The sequence below is a fragment of the Bactrocera neohumeralis genome, chromosome 2 (genome assembly GCF_024586455.1).
Source record: "Bactrocera neohumeralis isolate Rockhampton chromosome 2, APGP_CSIRO_Bneo_wtdbg2-racon-allhic-juicebox.fasta_v2, whole genome shotgun sequence".
NCBI classification, from domain to species: Eukaryota; Metazoa; Arthropoda; class Insecta; order Diptera; family Tephritidae; genus Bactrocera; species Bactrocera neohumeralis.
In genome coordinates this window covers 28,948,456-28,964,768 of record NC_065919.1, presented here as the reverse complement: position 1 = coordinate 28,964,768, position 16,313 = coordinate 28,948,456, and the positions used below count along the sequence as shown (strand labels likewise).

Sequence of the window (16,313 nt, the reverse complement as noted above, 5' to 3'; positions counted from 1 at the left end):
TTATTTAGTGGACGAGTTCTTCATGCGAACGATAAATCAGATGAGGTTTACCAGAAAGTTATCAAATGCCACATTTGAAAAACTTTTAATTTTTAAAAATCACAAAATTCTAAACAGTTGAAGTAAGTTGAGTTACGGTATCAAAGAGCTAAATTACAACTTGTTCAATTTTCAGTTAATTACAGTACAGCTTCTGCATACAGTGATTACACAGTTGACTGTTTCAGATACAAATATTTAAACATGGAAGATAATAAAAAAAATATATTTTTGCAGTGTGACACTTGAAATGATGAATAACATGGGTTTGTAGCACATTCAGCACAATATTCAGCTATCATTTCTTTAAGTTGAATAAGCGTTGATTTTCAAATCTCTAATAGCACGACTTCAAATGAGGTTTTCAGGGGCTTCGGCTGCTTGGCACTTTACTCAGTTTAATTTTCTTTAGCTGAATGGCTGCTGAAAGCCAAGTTATGGTTTTAGAGTATAAATACTGAATTCTGTCGAATATACTTTAAACAATATTTTCAAAATCTAAATATTTTCTGTGCTGCAAGCTGTCTGCTTTTTCTACTCGGGGTTCTTTTCAATAAAATACTTTAAATCATATCTGTTTGTATTAGGTTAGGCTAAAAAAGACGTTTTATTTTATCTAAGGAAAAAAAATAAAATTTTTGTCCCACCCTAGTATGCATGTAAGTTTGTAAAATTTTTCTTGCTTTTCCCCAACATACCAACCGAAATTGAATAGAAATTCTAACAACCAAAGAGAACGAAATGAAAGATATTGTGTTTATTTGTTTGTAATTGTTTTTGTTTGTAAATAATGTATTTTTGAAAATTTCCTTTATGCTCGTTCACATAATAATTGCCATATATTTATATATGTATGTATGTACATATGAACTCTTGATTTGCGTTTAGCGTTTTATTTGTTTGTTTTCAACGCTTCTTTTTGTATAATTATATTAAAATTTTCATAATTATTAAATTGAATATTTTCAATTACTTTAGGACCATTATGCATGAAAATTACTATCCTTTTAAAACAATATAAATTAATTTTCTGAATTAAAAAATAAACAAACAAAAATACGCGACTTCAATGCTCTATAGTTGCACGTTAATAACAATGAAATAAACGCTACAGTTATGGTCATAATAATAAGAATTAGTTTAATTATTTAATTAAGTGTAAATTACTCATTCTATTAAAAACTTAAGTGTAATTATGACGCAATCAATGCGTTTTTTAACAGCTAGCTAGCTCACAATATTTATGTGTGTGTATATATATTTTTCGTTTTTTGTTTAATTAAATCTTTTTTGTTATTACAACATTTAAAATTAAATTTATGAAATTCTTAAATTGTCAACAAAAATCAAAGCATTAAGCAAGTGCTTGCTTCTCAAAGCGCTACAGAAGTGGTGTGGTTGGTGGCGATAAGTATCTTGTAGGTGTGTATATTTGTAGCATAGGGCCTGTGGCCCGAAAGCAACAGCATGACAGGCGTTGGTGTAAATGCTACACATATGTCTATATGTAAGCATTTTTAAATAAATTTATAATTTTAAATTTTTACAATTGCTAAATTATTTAAGTTACGTTACGTTACGCCAAGTCAGGTTACATTATATTATGTCACATTAAGTTGCGTTACGTTACGATAAATTTTGTTTACGTTACGTTATTATGTCACATTAAGTTACGTTACGTTACGATAATTAATTTTTTTTAACCATAATCAATACATATATTTCTTTAAAATTAGTATATGCATATTACTGATTTTTTACGGTACTTTTTACTGCGCATACTAACTGTAACATTTTATGTTATATACATATATACCTTTCAAAACCCAACAATTTTTTTACTCAATTTACTCAATCATTATGCTAATATAAAATAAGAGAAGAAGTTGTTTTTGTTTCGTTATAAGCCATTTTTTATAGGCGCTTTTCACACTTTTATTCCACAAAGTTACTACTTTTCAATTATAATTTTTGAACGCACAATTCTACAAAATCTACTGCGCTACAAAGTATGCAACAATATTACGTTTAAATACATTTTTTAATTAAATAGCCGTACTTTTCTAATGAATAATTGCACTACGAGCTGCTGCCTCCCGAAAGTAGCGCTAAACCACATGCTGTGCCAGCGAAATAGCTTCCGACTCGCTTTGCCAAACAGTTTAGTTACTTTCAGGAGGCTTTCTCACGAAATACTGCAACTTAAAGTGTCTTTCGAAAAGTCGACTTTTACATTTTTGTTGTAGCATTAATACATAATAACTTAAATAAAGCAATGACACAGCATTTGTGTGAGTGTGTATGTAGAGCATTTGCACAAAATTATGCTTAGCGCTTATGGTTGTATGTATGTAAATGTGTATGTGTGTTTAGTTTATATGCTTTCTTCACTACTCTGGCGCTTTAGCTGTTTTTTGTGTTGTGTTTTTTTCCTCAAATGACACTTTTAAGGCTGACATTTGACGCCAAGTTGCATGTGTGTTTTCAAAATGTGCTGCGCGCGCATGAATATGCGTCAGCCGTATGTATAAAAATAATAATAACAATTCTTGCCTTTCGTTCTAAATGATTTGCTTAATAGCGCTTAATGTTTAATTATTATAATATGATTAACTTAATTTAATAGTTTTAATTATAAATTTCTTTTGCTTTTGCTTTTGCTTTAGCTTTTGTTGTTGCAGACGTGTTGTTTCTGCTTTCGCCGCAGCGTACCACAGGTTGGCGCTGGTCGCGCCACCACTTTCTTGTTGTTGTTTTTGAAACACTTCAACTTTATGGGGCTTTGAGAAGTCTCGCTTCGCTTGCAGTTGTTGTTTTTCCTAAATTGGTTGTTACACAAAGTTAAATATGTTTGCTCTCTTGTTTTCTTTGATAGTTTTCTTTTCTCCACTAATTATAAAATAGTTTAGCTTTCGTAATAATTTTCTGTTTGCTTTCACTAAAAAATCTTAAACAAATGCCCAGCATTCGAGTGTTTTGATAACGAAGTCTTCTTGCGGTGCTAGTGGCTCATTGCCGTATGTGCTGCAGGATTGTGATCGCCCTTGGTTGAGGTCACCGTCTAGCCATAGACCAAAGCGACCGCTGAAAAGAGAGTGAGAAAACGGAGTTAGTTTTAAAGTAAAGAGAGAGACTAAAACCAATATGTAAGAAATATAACAAATTATTTGAAACTAAAAAAATAGGATTTGGAAAAAAATAGATTCGCTGCAAAGGATTAAGGCATCAAACCAAGCCGAGTATTTTCGCCTTAAAACATATTTTTTCACAAGATGGGTTTCGATAATCAGATTTGTGGTCGGTCGAGACCTTAAAATATCATTTCAAAAATATTTTGACATCTACAACAAACAATGAGTTTAAAAAACTATTGTTTCACTTGAAAGTAATTTAAAACAACGCACACATAAAAAAGTGCTAAACAGTACAACTTTTGAGGCATAACCTTTTATTTAGAGAGCTAAAAAAAGCATAGCCATTTTATTTCCAATTTTCAAGAAACGATTGGAGTTGAAAATTATGTAAAGATTTTAAGAACAAAAAGTTTTTTTTTTTAATTAAATTTTCATAGGCACTTTTCATACACAATAAAATTTGAAAAATATGTTTTTATTCTTAAGAATTTTAAATATTATTATTTATGTTAGAAAATTTTAATTTATATTAAAGAAAATATTGATGAAAATAAAAAATACAATCGCAAAAAAGGAACAGTAAAGATAAAAATAAAATTGATTCAAAGAACATGAAGAAATATTTAAAACCAATAAAGCAAAAAATAATAATTCCGCATATTATAAAAAGTACAAAAATAAAATTGTTTTAGAATTTTTCCTCCTGCTTACTTCGCTTTCTACTGAGCCGTAATGCGCTTAATATTGAATTATTATTATTTTTTTAAGAGAAATGCTATACTTCAAAAAAATTACTCAACACGTATATATATTTAACACTTGTGAAAATTAATTGAAATAACTAAATATAAATGTGATTGATGAACTTACTCTCCAGCACCGATCGACAAGCTCTCCATATTGCCCTTAATGAAATATAAATTCTCGCCGGTCCAATGGAACACTTTAAAGCTGGGATTAAATTTGTATAACAGCGATTCGCCGGTGCCGTAGAAGTGATCGGACACGTGCAGGGAGCAGGACGTTAAAGCGCCAAAGACCTAAAAACCAAATTTAATTTTGCGAAAATGATTTTGAGGCCTGAAAATATAAAGGCAATTTGTACTCACATTATTATCTGTATCTTGTATGACAATTAGTATGGGACTTTCGAGTTTCTGCATCTTTCGGTAGAGCGAATTCAGCGAGAAGCCATGCTGGGAGGTGCTGAATATCAATGACCACGAATAGCCTTCGGCGCGTGCGGGTAGGTGTCCACAAAGTTTTTCACTAAACGTGCGCAAAGAAACAACAACAACAATTAAAATAAATTACAAATTACTTAAACGTTGTGTCATGATACCAAATGGCACCGTTTTCTGTGACTTAAAATACTCTTAATTACATTTCTTTAATGACATTGAGCTTAAAAACGACTGAAATACGTTTTATGCATAATTATTAGCATATACATATATATTTTTATAATTAACACTCAAATCATTATGTAAATCAAGTGAGCTTTCAATAAAGGCCTGCCTGTATGTAGATATGTATGTGTGCTGGTTGCAAATTTTCGTCACAAAAAAATTTTAAATTACGGTTTTAATTACTTTTTTTTTGCAAGAAACATGCGCCGTTAATTGCATGTTTTGAAGATTAAATCATCTTGGAGTTATCAAATGAGTTAGATAATTAAAAATTCCATTATCATATACCTACATATGTAGGTATGTTTATGTACGTTTATATGTATGTATAAAGTAGAAATCGGCTTCAGAATTACTTCAATAATGCTTTAAAAAATTAACTAAACTATTTTTCTCTGTGTAATATATGGCCACACGGTCATTACCTCCGAAGAGAATGTAAGCAATTCAAAAATTTTATTAGTTATCAAGAACAGTAGTCTAATATTTTTTTTTTATAAAAACTTAATTAAAACTCAAAATTTACTCCAAGAACCACACATGGTCACATTTTTTCCATAAATTCTTCTGTTCATAGCTTAAATTGTGTTAAGCAAAAATTCCTTAACCACTTACCGATGCTCTTCTGTGAGAATTTCTGTTGTGCCAATTAAATCTGGTATGGGGAAGTCCAAGTCAAAGGAACCGGTTGCAAATAATGAAGCCTTGCGATAGTCATCTGTGCTCATAGACAACACCTGTACCGAAAAAATTAAAGAAAAGCAATTAGTAAATTCTCAATTGTTATTGTACAGCGTAGCATTGTAAGTGTGTTTGTGGGGTTTGAGGAAGAAAGTAGTAAACATAACCTAGCAAAACAAATATGCAAGTACAATTACATCGTCAATCAATCAATCAAACCAAATCAATTCAGTTTAATTAATTAATTAATTAAGTGAAGCAATTTGCTGTAAGTTTACGAATATCACAAATATAACGGTGTAAGAAGTCGTGGCTAATAAATACTGCGTGATATATTGCATATACATATATGTGAATATACTTGTAGGAACTACGATTCACTTGCTGGTGACGGTGAAATTACAAAATTACAACACAAATAAATTTTACTTAAAAGGTGAAAAGTAATTATGTGTTGGATAAGGTGAATTATTATATAATAATTAAAATTGTAGACTACATAATAGTAGTTACAACTGAAAAATACTTATAACTTATTTGAAATAAGTAAATAATTAAAAATATTGAATATCTTTTTGAATGAAAAAACGTAAGTTTTAAAATTTTTTTCATTTTCATTAATGTAATATATTTATATATGTACATACATATATAATAAAAAGCGAAAATTATTAACCAAAATTTTTAAGCTAAACTTTTGTTTAAAATTACTGTAAATCCTGTAATTATGAGTTGGCGAAAATAATTAAAAAAAACTTGAAAAATATTTTTAAATAAGATTAGAAGAAAACAATTACATTCAAAAATATTAAAAAAAGAAATTAATTGAAAACAGCGAAAAATAGTTAATAATGTGTTAAAATATATATTGAAAGCTAAATATATTACGAAAATAAAATTTATTGAAATAAACAATCCGCTTTATATCATTAAAATTTCAGAAAAAAATAAATTAATTAAAAATGATAAAAGCAAAAACTTAAAAAATAATAACAATTAAAAATCTTAGATTTGGACTCTTCTTTTTAATAAAAAAAAAGTTATAAAAAACTTTAAACAAAAATAAATTTAAGAAACTTTAAAAAAATGAAAGATTAAAAACCTTAACAAAAAAAATCGAAAGTCTAAATTTTCTTCATACATTTTTTTTAAATATTGAAAAATAACTCAGTTTATAACAATAAAACCTTTTGCATAATTTTTAATTTAATAAAATAAGGATGAGACCATTATTTTGTTTTGTTAGCGCTTGGTGCAAAAAAAATATTGTTAACTGTGCCATTTGGTGCTGTCCTATGTGAAAGCTTTAAGAAAAAATATTCCCATTCGGTACAAAGAACGATTTTACATACATACATATATGTATATATACTTAGCTTCGTGTGCACGTGTACATATGTATGTATATAAGTATTTAGCACAAAATTACATACAAATTTGTTTAGTGATTTTTCTCTGCGTTGGTGCTATTAAAAACGGGCAAAACCTGAGCACAGTGCATAAAATTCGATTAAATATTATATTTAGCTTATATGTGCACATAGAACTGTTAAAAAACTAGATATAAAATAAATATGTATATAAATAATCACTGAGAAAGTAAAATCCTAAAAAATGTAAGAAATGCAGCGCATACTCATTAGAAACACACAAATAATGTAGATATGTAACTAAATGAATTAAGTTTTACATAATGCCGCTGATAACGGTTATTCACAGCAAACCGTGTAGTATTTATCTGTATAAATATAATTAAATTTGATTTCATATTGCTTTTATAATTTTCACATGCGACGAAACACGTGAAAATGAGGCAAATAATTGCCGCCGATTTATTGATTAAAGTTAAAGTATATTTACACTAAAATATTGATAAAAAAATAATTTCTAAGTGGTAGTTACAATGTAGTTGAAAACGTTATAAAACATAACTTGAGTGCCAAAGAATTAGTTAACGACTTATTTTCAGCTGAAAAATTTGTAAACAAAAGTGGAAGTGATTTTGATAGTAAACTTGCTTCCAAGCAGTGTTCTATAACAATGATATAATCATTTGTTTAATTGTTTATATAATTATGCCTGCAAGTGATACCAAAAATAGTTGTCATTAATAGCAGCTGATTTCATTTAAGCCAAGTACTTGAATCACCTAAACAAAATATATTTTCTACGCACTCAAGTGCCATCCATTATTTGAATTATTCCCCTGCATTTCATAATGCGCTCAGGTGGCAAAAATTATAAAAAAAAACTTGCAATTGAACAGTCTTAATTGTTTATATACATCTTATTCGCAGGATTAAAGTTGTCAAGCGCGCTAAAGTCAAAATTTATGTAATTTTCCTTTGTTTGTTGAATTTAATTGAAAATATTTACTTTGCTTTATTGATAGCACTGTTCGTAGAAATACTTTATGCAGACTTTCTTTACAGCGTAGTCAACAAGTGTTACTCACGACAAAAAAAAAGAATGTAAATAATAATAATATGTTGAACAGCTGTTTGTAAAAGTTGACCAAACAAATGAAATTAAATTCATAGCAGTTACACAGATTGATCGAGCAATTCAAATAATCGATAACACTTCGATAACTTGCATGCAATTATGTAACTTGGTGAACTAAAGAGTAAACAAAATCTCTCTCCAATTTTTGTAGAAAAATGTGGAATATGAGACTTTTATCACTTTTCGAGAAATGTGTCTAAAGGAGGTTATTCGATTTTTAGCCCAACAATGGCAATTGAAACAACTTTCAATTCCAAATGCATATTAAATAGAAATCTTTCATAAAATTTTATTTTTCACATATTTTGGAACAGTGTTGCCAAATATCGAATGAATTAGAGTGGCGCAAAATATTGAAAAATAACTGTCAAACTTAAAATCTTACGAAAACTGTTCGTGAAAATTAAAATTCAAAATATTTTTATGTGGCCACTCTTTTTATAAAACTATCAAAAAATAAAATAACCAAAACTGAGCAAAATATTAAAAAGTGAAAACATAGATACAAAGACAAAGATATTTTTTAAAATAGAGTTACAACATATCCAAAAAGGTACAACTGGTCAAAATTTTACAAAATGCGCACAGAACGAAAGTCGTTTAGAAATGCAGCTCGGCGAATTTATGAAAGCATAAATTTGCATCTGTTTTAGAAAAGAGATAGGAATTTAAAAAATTCTTCTGTTGAATGTTGGAGAGGTATTTTTTCAAAGATTTGCTGGCGAAAAATAACAGTATGTCATTTGCTGTGCTGTAGACGACCTTGAAAAATAGTATTTTTATTTTTAGCGAAAAATTAAATAAGTGTCTAAATTGTGTATTCTATATTTGACATAAATGCAATGAGATAATCGCAAAACTAATGAGAAAAGTAATTAGTGGTTAGATATTTGCATTATATTAGCTCATTCTAGGTGTCTAAAGTGTAATTGCAAATTGGGTGAACTTGACGCAAGAAAACTAATATGTAGCAAGAGCGGTGTTACACAATATACAAGTCAAATAATTCGTAAATACATGGATGTGGGGCAAAAATTTTAGCTTAATATAAAATCTTTATTACAAAAAATTACCTCTTATTTATATCATTAATAATTTTAATTTTTTGATTTATAAATTTAAAATAGAACTCACTACCGTTACCCACAAACACTTATTTTTATTTACCGCGCATAGAAACTGAACAATTTGCAAGCCACAGGTAAGCCTCTTGTTTATCATATAATCACGTATTTATATAAAATTTGTTATTTATCTAGCTACATATGTTGAAGAGAAAATGCCACCCTCTTATAATTTCATAATAGCGTAAGTCCATAAATCGATAATAATCTACTTTTAGCGAGGACGCATTTATGAATAGGCAGCAATAAAGCAAAAAATTACATTTGGTAATGAGTGATTTCGACCCAAAATAGCCGTGGACTTTGCGCAAAAACATTGTAGTATACTTTATCTATTCGATGCTGATAGCAACAGTGAACTGCTGGTGACAATAACAATTGGAAGAAATCGCTATAGAAACACGAATTTATGTCATCAATGTTACTAACTTGGAACAAAATGCCATAAAGTTAAATATATACTGTTTTTATTACCGAAAAATCAATTATATGCTCGTCATATTTGAGTTCATTTCACCTGTTTTTGATGGCAATTCGTCACACAGCGAATGATGTCAATTGAGCACCAAGTTTCGCACAGACATACATACTATATATTTTTATTAATTATTCGAGCTAAGCGCGGTTGCTACTTGATTTTGATAAGCATTGTTTAAATGAGAAATTTCTATATATTTACTACGATATACATACATATATAATTTTTGCTGCTTATGAACTATCAACGGGTTACCAGCTCAAGTAAAAGCCGTTAGCGCAGAGCTAGAAATGTTTTTGAGCCACTGATAGTTACGACAAACAGTTAGACATTTTTAATTCTGATAACCAATTGCTGGCCCCGCTTCTGACCTAAAAAAGGGGAAATCAGCTCGTGTAGGAAATGAGTGAAGCTGCTACAACAATGACAAAAATATTTAACCTAGCTTCTGATCTACTTGAATTAATTTGAAATCTGCGAGTTGACATTTTACGTTAACAAGTGAAAAATTCAAAAAATTCAAAAAATGATTAAAACCAATTTTCTGATGGTTTCGCGTTTTGTCAACTCATTTGTTTAAAAGCACAATGGAGAACACAATCAACAGCAATGATTCACAAATACTTTGCTTGAAATGTGCTCGCGTGTTCCAGAGCACGTTTTACACTACGTGCAACCATTTATTTCCACCGCAATCACCATTTTGCATAGCCTACATACATATCTCTAGCAAACAATAGTATAATTCAATCAAAATAGTTTTCATTTTCACAAAAAACACTCGAATACTCGAACTAATAATGAGCACACTCACATCGCTGCTGCGACGCCGCCAGGAGAGCAGGCTTCTGCGCCTTTCCGTATAACGCGTGAGAAACGAACCTTTCACCATGTTGTTAACACTTCGAATGACAATTTGTTTATTGAACTGACTAGCCTAAGTAGCGGCTATTTAAATAAAGCACAGTTATTTTTACCATTTTGTTTTCGCCAAGTGCAAAAATCGTTATCTAATGGAAATGCCGCGGGGAGGTACAGAGATAGTGGATGAAAGGTGCAACGGAGTAGTTAAGGGTGCGAACTCGGCGGTTTGGACATTTTTATTATCGGCGAAATATAGTTACATATATACATATGTACATACATATATAATTGAAATTATGTTTGTTTGCTATATTTCAATATTTCACAATGTCTCTGTTGACACTTTGTAGTGGGTTAACTCCACTCAAATCACGATATTGGACATTATTAGCGATAAGCGCCGTTCAATTGGCTATAAAATTCAAAATAATTGAGATTCGCACGCGATCACTGGCATTCAAAGTAAACAGAGTAGAGTGGCGAAGGTGACGGAGTAGTGAAGTTTATATATTTATATGTATGTATGTATTTATATATAAAGCGCAAGAAATGTGGTTATCAGCATTTAAGACAAGGACAAACTGATGGTACCAGGGTGACGGTTAATTTAGTTCGTCATATTCAAGTAGTTTTTGGGGTTAAGAGAAATTAAGTTGATTGCGCTTATCAGTCAAATTTTGAAGGATACTGCGTGGCCAATAAAATAATTATGTGACATTATTTCACTTACACATTACTAACAATTTGAAAAGAAATTAAAAGTTAAGTTATCCGATACCGTCGGTTCCGACAAATGAGCAGCTTTTTGGGGTGAAAAGGACGTGTGCAAAATTTCAGTTCAACATCTCAAAAACTGAGAGACTAGATTGATTCAAATATCCATACAAATTTATAGAAAATAATTTGTAATTATTTCGTGCGAAAAGAAGCAGAATATAAAAAAATTGATGGTTTATAGAAATTGAATTAAATTTTGAAAAATGAAGACTCTACTTCAACCGCCGATTTACCTGCAGTTTTTACCTACTAGATTGAGATATTGTTAGGAGAGTGTTTAAAATTTGATGATTTTGACATCTGTATCTTAATAAATACATATATATCTTATAGTGCTAATAGCGCTGAATGTACCTGAAACCGTAACTTAAAGGAATCAAATCTACAAAATTTTAAAAACATTTTTTGGCGAAAATTATGAACCAGCCTAATATTACCACAAAAATATGTAGTTTTGAAGTTCTGGAAATGAAGTGTAAAATTTTGGCTTTTTTGATATTTTGGAATTATTTGTTAATATGTTTTCTCTGAACACTACATAATTATGTACATACATACATATATACATATTTTTAAGTAAATTATTTGACACTTATCAAACAATTTCCAAACAGACAACTTATAATCATTGTCAAATCAATTTTTATCGCTTTCGCTGGGAAATTGAAATAATTACGGCTACTAAAAGTATTGCGCAATAATATTTGAGAGTCAATAAATATGTACATATGTATGCACAAATACAGTTTGGTAAAAACTAATTTTGTATATTTGTAAATAGAAAGCAGATTAGCGTAAAAATATTATCACTAAAATAATTTATGGCAACAGTTAAGATTGGCGCCGCCAATATGGAAAGACAGTTGCAGGTTTGTTTTTATTATTATACTTTTAGGTTTTCAATGACGATAGTTGTTTATAAAATCTTTAGGATTCGCTCAGACGAATGACCGAACTGATGAGTATTGATTAATAGTGAGATTGACTTAGTTTTTCGCCACTACTTCGCAAACTTCATAAAATAAATATGAAATTATTGCGTGGTTTTTATAAAATAAATTGACTTTCTTACTATTTTACTTTTGCCTCAGACTTAAAAAATTGTATTGTTTATGGCAAAAAAAAGTCGGCAATTCCAAAAGTGAAGTAGACTCATGATTCATATAATGCGCAAAACATACTAAATCTGATCAGCACTGATGGCTCGAACAACGTGCAGCATGTGACGTAGTTCAGATTCAAATTACGCTTGGTAAAAAAAGTATTCAAAGTAGCAACGATGAGATCAGCGCAATAAAATAGCAGTGCACAAGCGATTTAATATACCATATAACCGTTATCTGTTTCGCATGTGTTTGCGCAATTCTCATATAAACCAACGCATGTGCTTGAATAAAGCTAATAAATTAAAAATTTCAACGTCGAAATTGTTTTCGATATTCTCTGCAAACAAAAAATTATAATATTTCAACAAGCAATAAATAAATAAACAAACTGTAATCAATAGTTAATCCGTTAGTGTCAAAAAGCCCTGAATTATTGTTATTCCTATTTTGCTAAAAGCGATTGAGGCGGTCAATGCACCTACTCTCGCGAACGCCGCTGGCAATCAGGGTCACATATTATTGCGATTTTGCCATAATTGAATTGTGGTGGTGTAAACAAGGCATTATACGCATTGAAGACTTATTATGTGTACCCATGGCAACTGTTGACAGCGCCACAGAAGCCATTCAAATTGAGATTGATGGCCGCATTACTGCTGCAATAGGGTGAGGCTTTATACAAATATAGATGCCGTTAATTACATATTGGTATTTTATACGCTTTTTGTAAAGAAATATAATGAGTACTTCGCGTTCGCTTTGTTTATCACTTGAAAGCGAGCCCTTGGGTAAACACTACTTGAATAGGCAGGGTTCAATATACTGTTATTTGCGCGCAAAATTGACATAAATAACATCTCAATTGCATTTTAAAAAGTCCTGGACATTTTAAGAGAATGAAATATGGATGAGAACTAGTTTCTGAGTAATGTCATGATAAGAAAACTTTAAGTTTGCACACAAAAACACACATACGTGCATACATATGTATATATATTTATTGTATTTAATAATAATAAAATAAAATTTATCTAACAGTGCACTTTAAGTTGTAATTTTAGTTTAAGTAAATTTTAAATAACAATTGAGTTAAGCAATCAGTAGTAAATCAACTCTCAGTCAGCTGTGCACAACGCTTGTCTTTAGTGACTATGGTTTGCGACCAGACTTTGTTGGATTACATACCATATTAGTTATCAAAAGAAAGCGACCGTCTTTAACAAAGTAATAGCGGGATTCTGTAACCAGTCTCTAGTCTCTATTTGAGGCCTTTTGAGGTAAAGTCTCAATTTGTGACTAGTTACTATTCACTAAACAGTTTCTAGCGTTACTCTCAAAATATTGCCTCAAATTTGAGACCTGATAGTTAGCTGGTCACAAAACTAAAAAGAACTCATGTCTGCCATTATGAATAAACTGAATAGAGATCATCATAAATATTAATGGATTGCCGTCTTTTTATATTTTGTAAGCAATTCAAACACGAAAACGTTAAAAATAAATCAATTTTACATAAATTTCGTAAATATTATGAAACAAAGTATTTTTATTTTTATTGATAATTGTGTTTTTTGACTATGTTATAGAAAATTTAATATTTGTTATCAACATATTTATTTTCATTCAAGTGTAAAAACATCTCTGAATAATGAAATGTTATAGATTTTGTGACTGTCACTTACAGAATAGCAAAATCGTCTCAAGTCCCAAAAATTGTCTCTAACTTAAAATCTCAAATTTAGAGACTTGAGCCTGTATCACAGTACAGAATCGCACGGTAAATCTATCATTACCAAGAGTACGAATTTTCAGTACATTTTTATTATATTAAAATCTCAACACATCGCTTAAGAAAATGTATAACAAATATTTTTATTTAAACTATTTAAAGTTGAGGCACTGCGAAGGGTGTGACATCTACGACAAACTAATTAACAGTTTCTGCGTTAATTACGAATTTTTCATTATGCTTTTCACTGCCTTGCAATGTTCAAATGGACTACACGACATGTGTGACGCTCTTTATAATTGGGTGTGAAATTTTTTTGTTTGTGAAGGGGTGTGATCTGACACATTGTGTTTGAGTGTTAAATATACGATATATATGTAAATATGTATTTATACTTAACATTGAGATAGGTAAGAATTAAAAAAATAAGAAAAAATAAATAAATTAGAAAATTTAATTTTTAAAATTAATAAACAGCAGACTTTTTTGAAACTTCGTGTGATTTTATAGGAAGGTATTAACGATTATATAATTTCAAAATCATAATACTGTACTAAGAATTGAGTTAACCGTAGTAATTAAAAGTGATAATTATTTCTGATAATTAGGAAAGCAGAAATTTTTAATATTTTTATTTAAAATATATTTTCTATAACTTTTTTCCATTTTTTAAAAAATATAATAAAAATATTTTTTTTTTCAAATATTCATTTCTTTAATTTTGTTTACAGCAAGAAAACAACAACAAACTCTTTACTTTTTCTGGAGTTATTTGCAATTAACAACACCATATTTTTCGCCATTTTGTATTTTAATTCATTTTTATTTTTTTCAGTATTTGCTTTACTAAATATAATCCTTTAAAAAAGGTTTCTGAAATTAAAATTTTTATGTTTTTTGATTTAATTAAAAAAACTATCGTTTACTTTTTTAAGAGTTCTTTTCTCAAAAGTTAAAAGTTTGCTGTTTTTGAATCAGTACTGTAAACTTGTTCCGCTTCATTATTTAATTATCTTACTAATTCACACTATTATGATTTCTTTTCAAAGTAAAATACCCATTAACTTTCATCTATTATCATGTATACCGCTACGATTAATCAAACTACAATTTTTTCGCAGAATCCGCATTGAAATTTACTAAATTTATTAACTTGGAAATGTGCTAATTCCTCATTTGCATTGACATCACAAAATCGCATGCATCATGTTACCAAAACACAAGGAGAACAGGTGCGCATGTATACGTTTCTATGTAACATATGTATGTATGCATAACTATATACGCAAAAAATAGTCCAAAAATCCGAAATATCGTGATTCAAACTTTATTCGGGTTTTTTCATCACACACCATCTCAATCCTCTCCAACTGTTATTCATATTTAACTCAAGTACGCCCACTAATGATAAAAATCAATGAATTCCCTTTATAATACACTGCTGTCATATGAGCAATTTTCATTGATTATCTATACACACATACATATGTGAGTGTGTATTTCGACGTTTGATTGGACAAATCACAGTATGTTCACTCGCAGCTGTCAAAGTGTGCGCGCGCTTGTCTGTGGCAATGACAAAGTGCCAATTACCTGGCGGTTGTGATTTTTTTGTTATTGTTATTGTTATGAATTGTTTAGGCGGCATTGTACTTTGCTGATATCTACAAAGTCGCGCAAATAAGTGACTTTGAGTTATTGATTTATTCGACATACTTGTTGCATTTTTGTTTTTTTTTTTTGCAACGTCATCAAATCAATTGCGATATAGTCGTTATAATCGCTGAATTACAGGCATTAAACATATCTGCTGCTGTAAACTTGTATTTTGTACAGTAGAAAATTGATTGAGTGTGGGAAAATCAGAGAGCTTTACTAGCAATAAGCAGGTGGCAAAAAAATAATGAAAAAGAATAAATAAATATATGATAATAGAAAAAATATTTATATTATTGTAAAAGAAAAAATGTGATTGCAAAGCATGCGAGTAATGCACAGTTGTATTTGCGTTTAGCTGGGGAATTTTTATAACAGAAAAAATTCTGTTGTATTAGAATTAAAATTCTCGCGAAGAGCAAGTGCATAATTTTCATTAGAATACTACGGCGGCATTTGCATTTATAAACAACTAGCTGATGATGATTATCTGATAAGTAGTTGCATCATTGTTTTCATGTTGCAAGCAAAATATTATATATTATAATTTCTTAGAATAATATGAGAGAGAGGAAAATTAGCTGCTGGGCGTATGAGTAATATTTTAATTTTTTGTTATTTTCATTTAAGCGCATTACTCATACGACATGTAGTACCACACCAGCACCACACAGCAATGCACAAATTGGATTAAAGAAAGAAAATTATACAATTATGTGCAAGGAAAAAGACAGTTGCACATACATATGCACACGTTACAATTATGAGTGAAAGTGTGTGCACCAATTTCTAACTGTGTATGAGCGCAATA

At 29.7% G+C, this 16,313-nt stretch overlaps 1 protein-coding gene across 26 annotated transcripts in view; it reads right to left on the bottom strand.

The window, feature by feature from the left end:
• Window positions 1-781: 781 nt before the first annotated feature.
• LOC126767909 (TLD domain-containing protein 2) overlaps window positions 782-16,313 on the bottom strand; it is a 313,504-nt gene continuing 297,972 nt past the window's right edge. For 25 of the 26 annotated variants that reach the window (XM_050485643.1, XM_050485647.1, XM_050485633.1 and 22 more), the window contains 4 exons: window positions 5,198-5,319; window positions 4,283-4,442; window positions 4,044-4,213; window positions 782-3,123 (listed from right to left, as the gene is read on the bottom strand). In XM_050485643.1, coding sequence (XP_050341600.1) covers window positions 2,988-3,123; window positions 4,044-4,213; window positions 4,283-4,442; window positions 5,198-5,319 — 588 coding nt within the window. In that variant the 3' untranslated portion in view covers window positions 782-2,987. Of the gene's footprint in view, window positions 3,124-4,043; window positions 4,214-4,282; window positions 4,443-5,197; window positions 5,320-10,184; window positions 10,275-16,313 lie in introns of those variants that run through there. The other variant, XM_050485652.1, reaches the window with a different exon arrangement.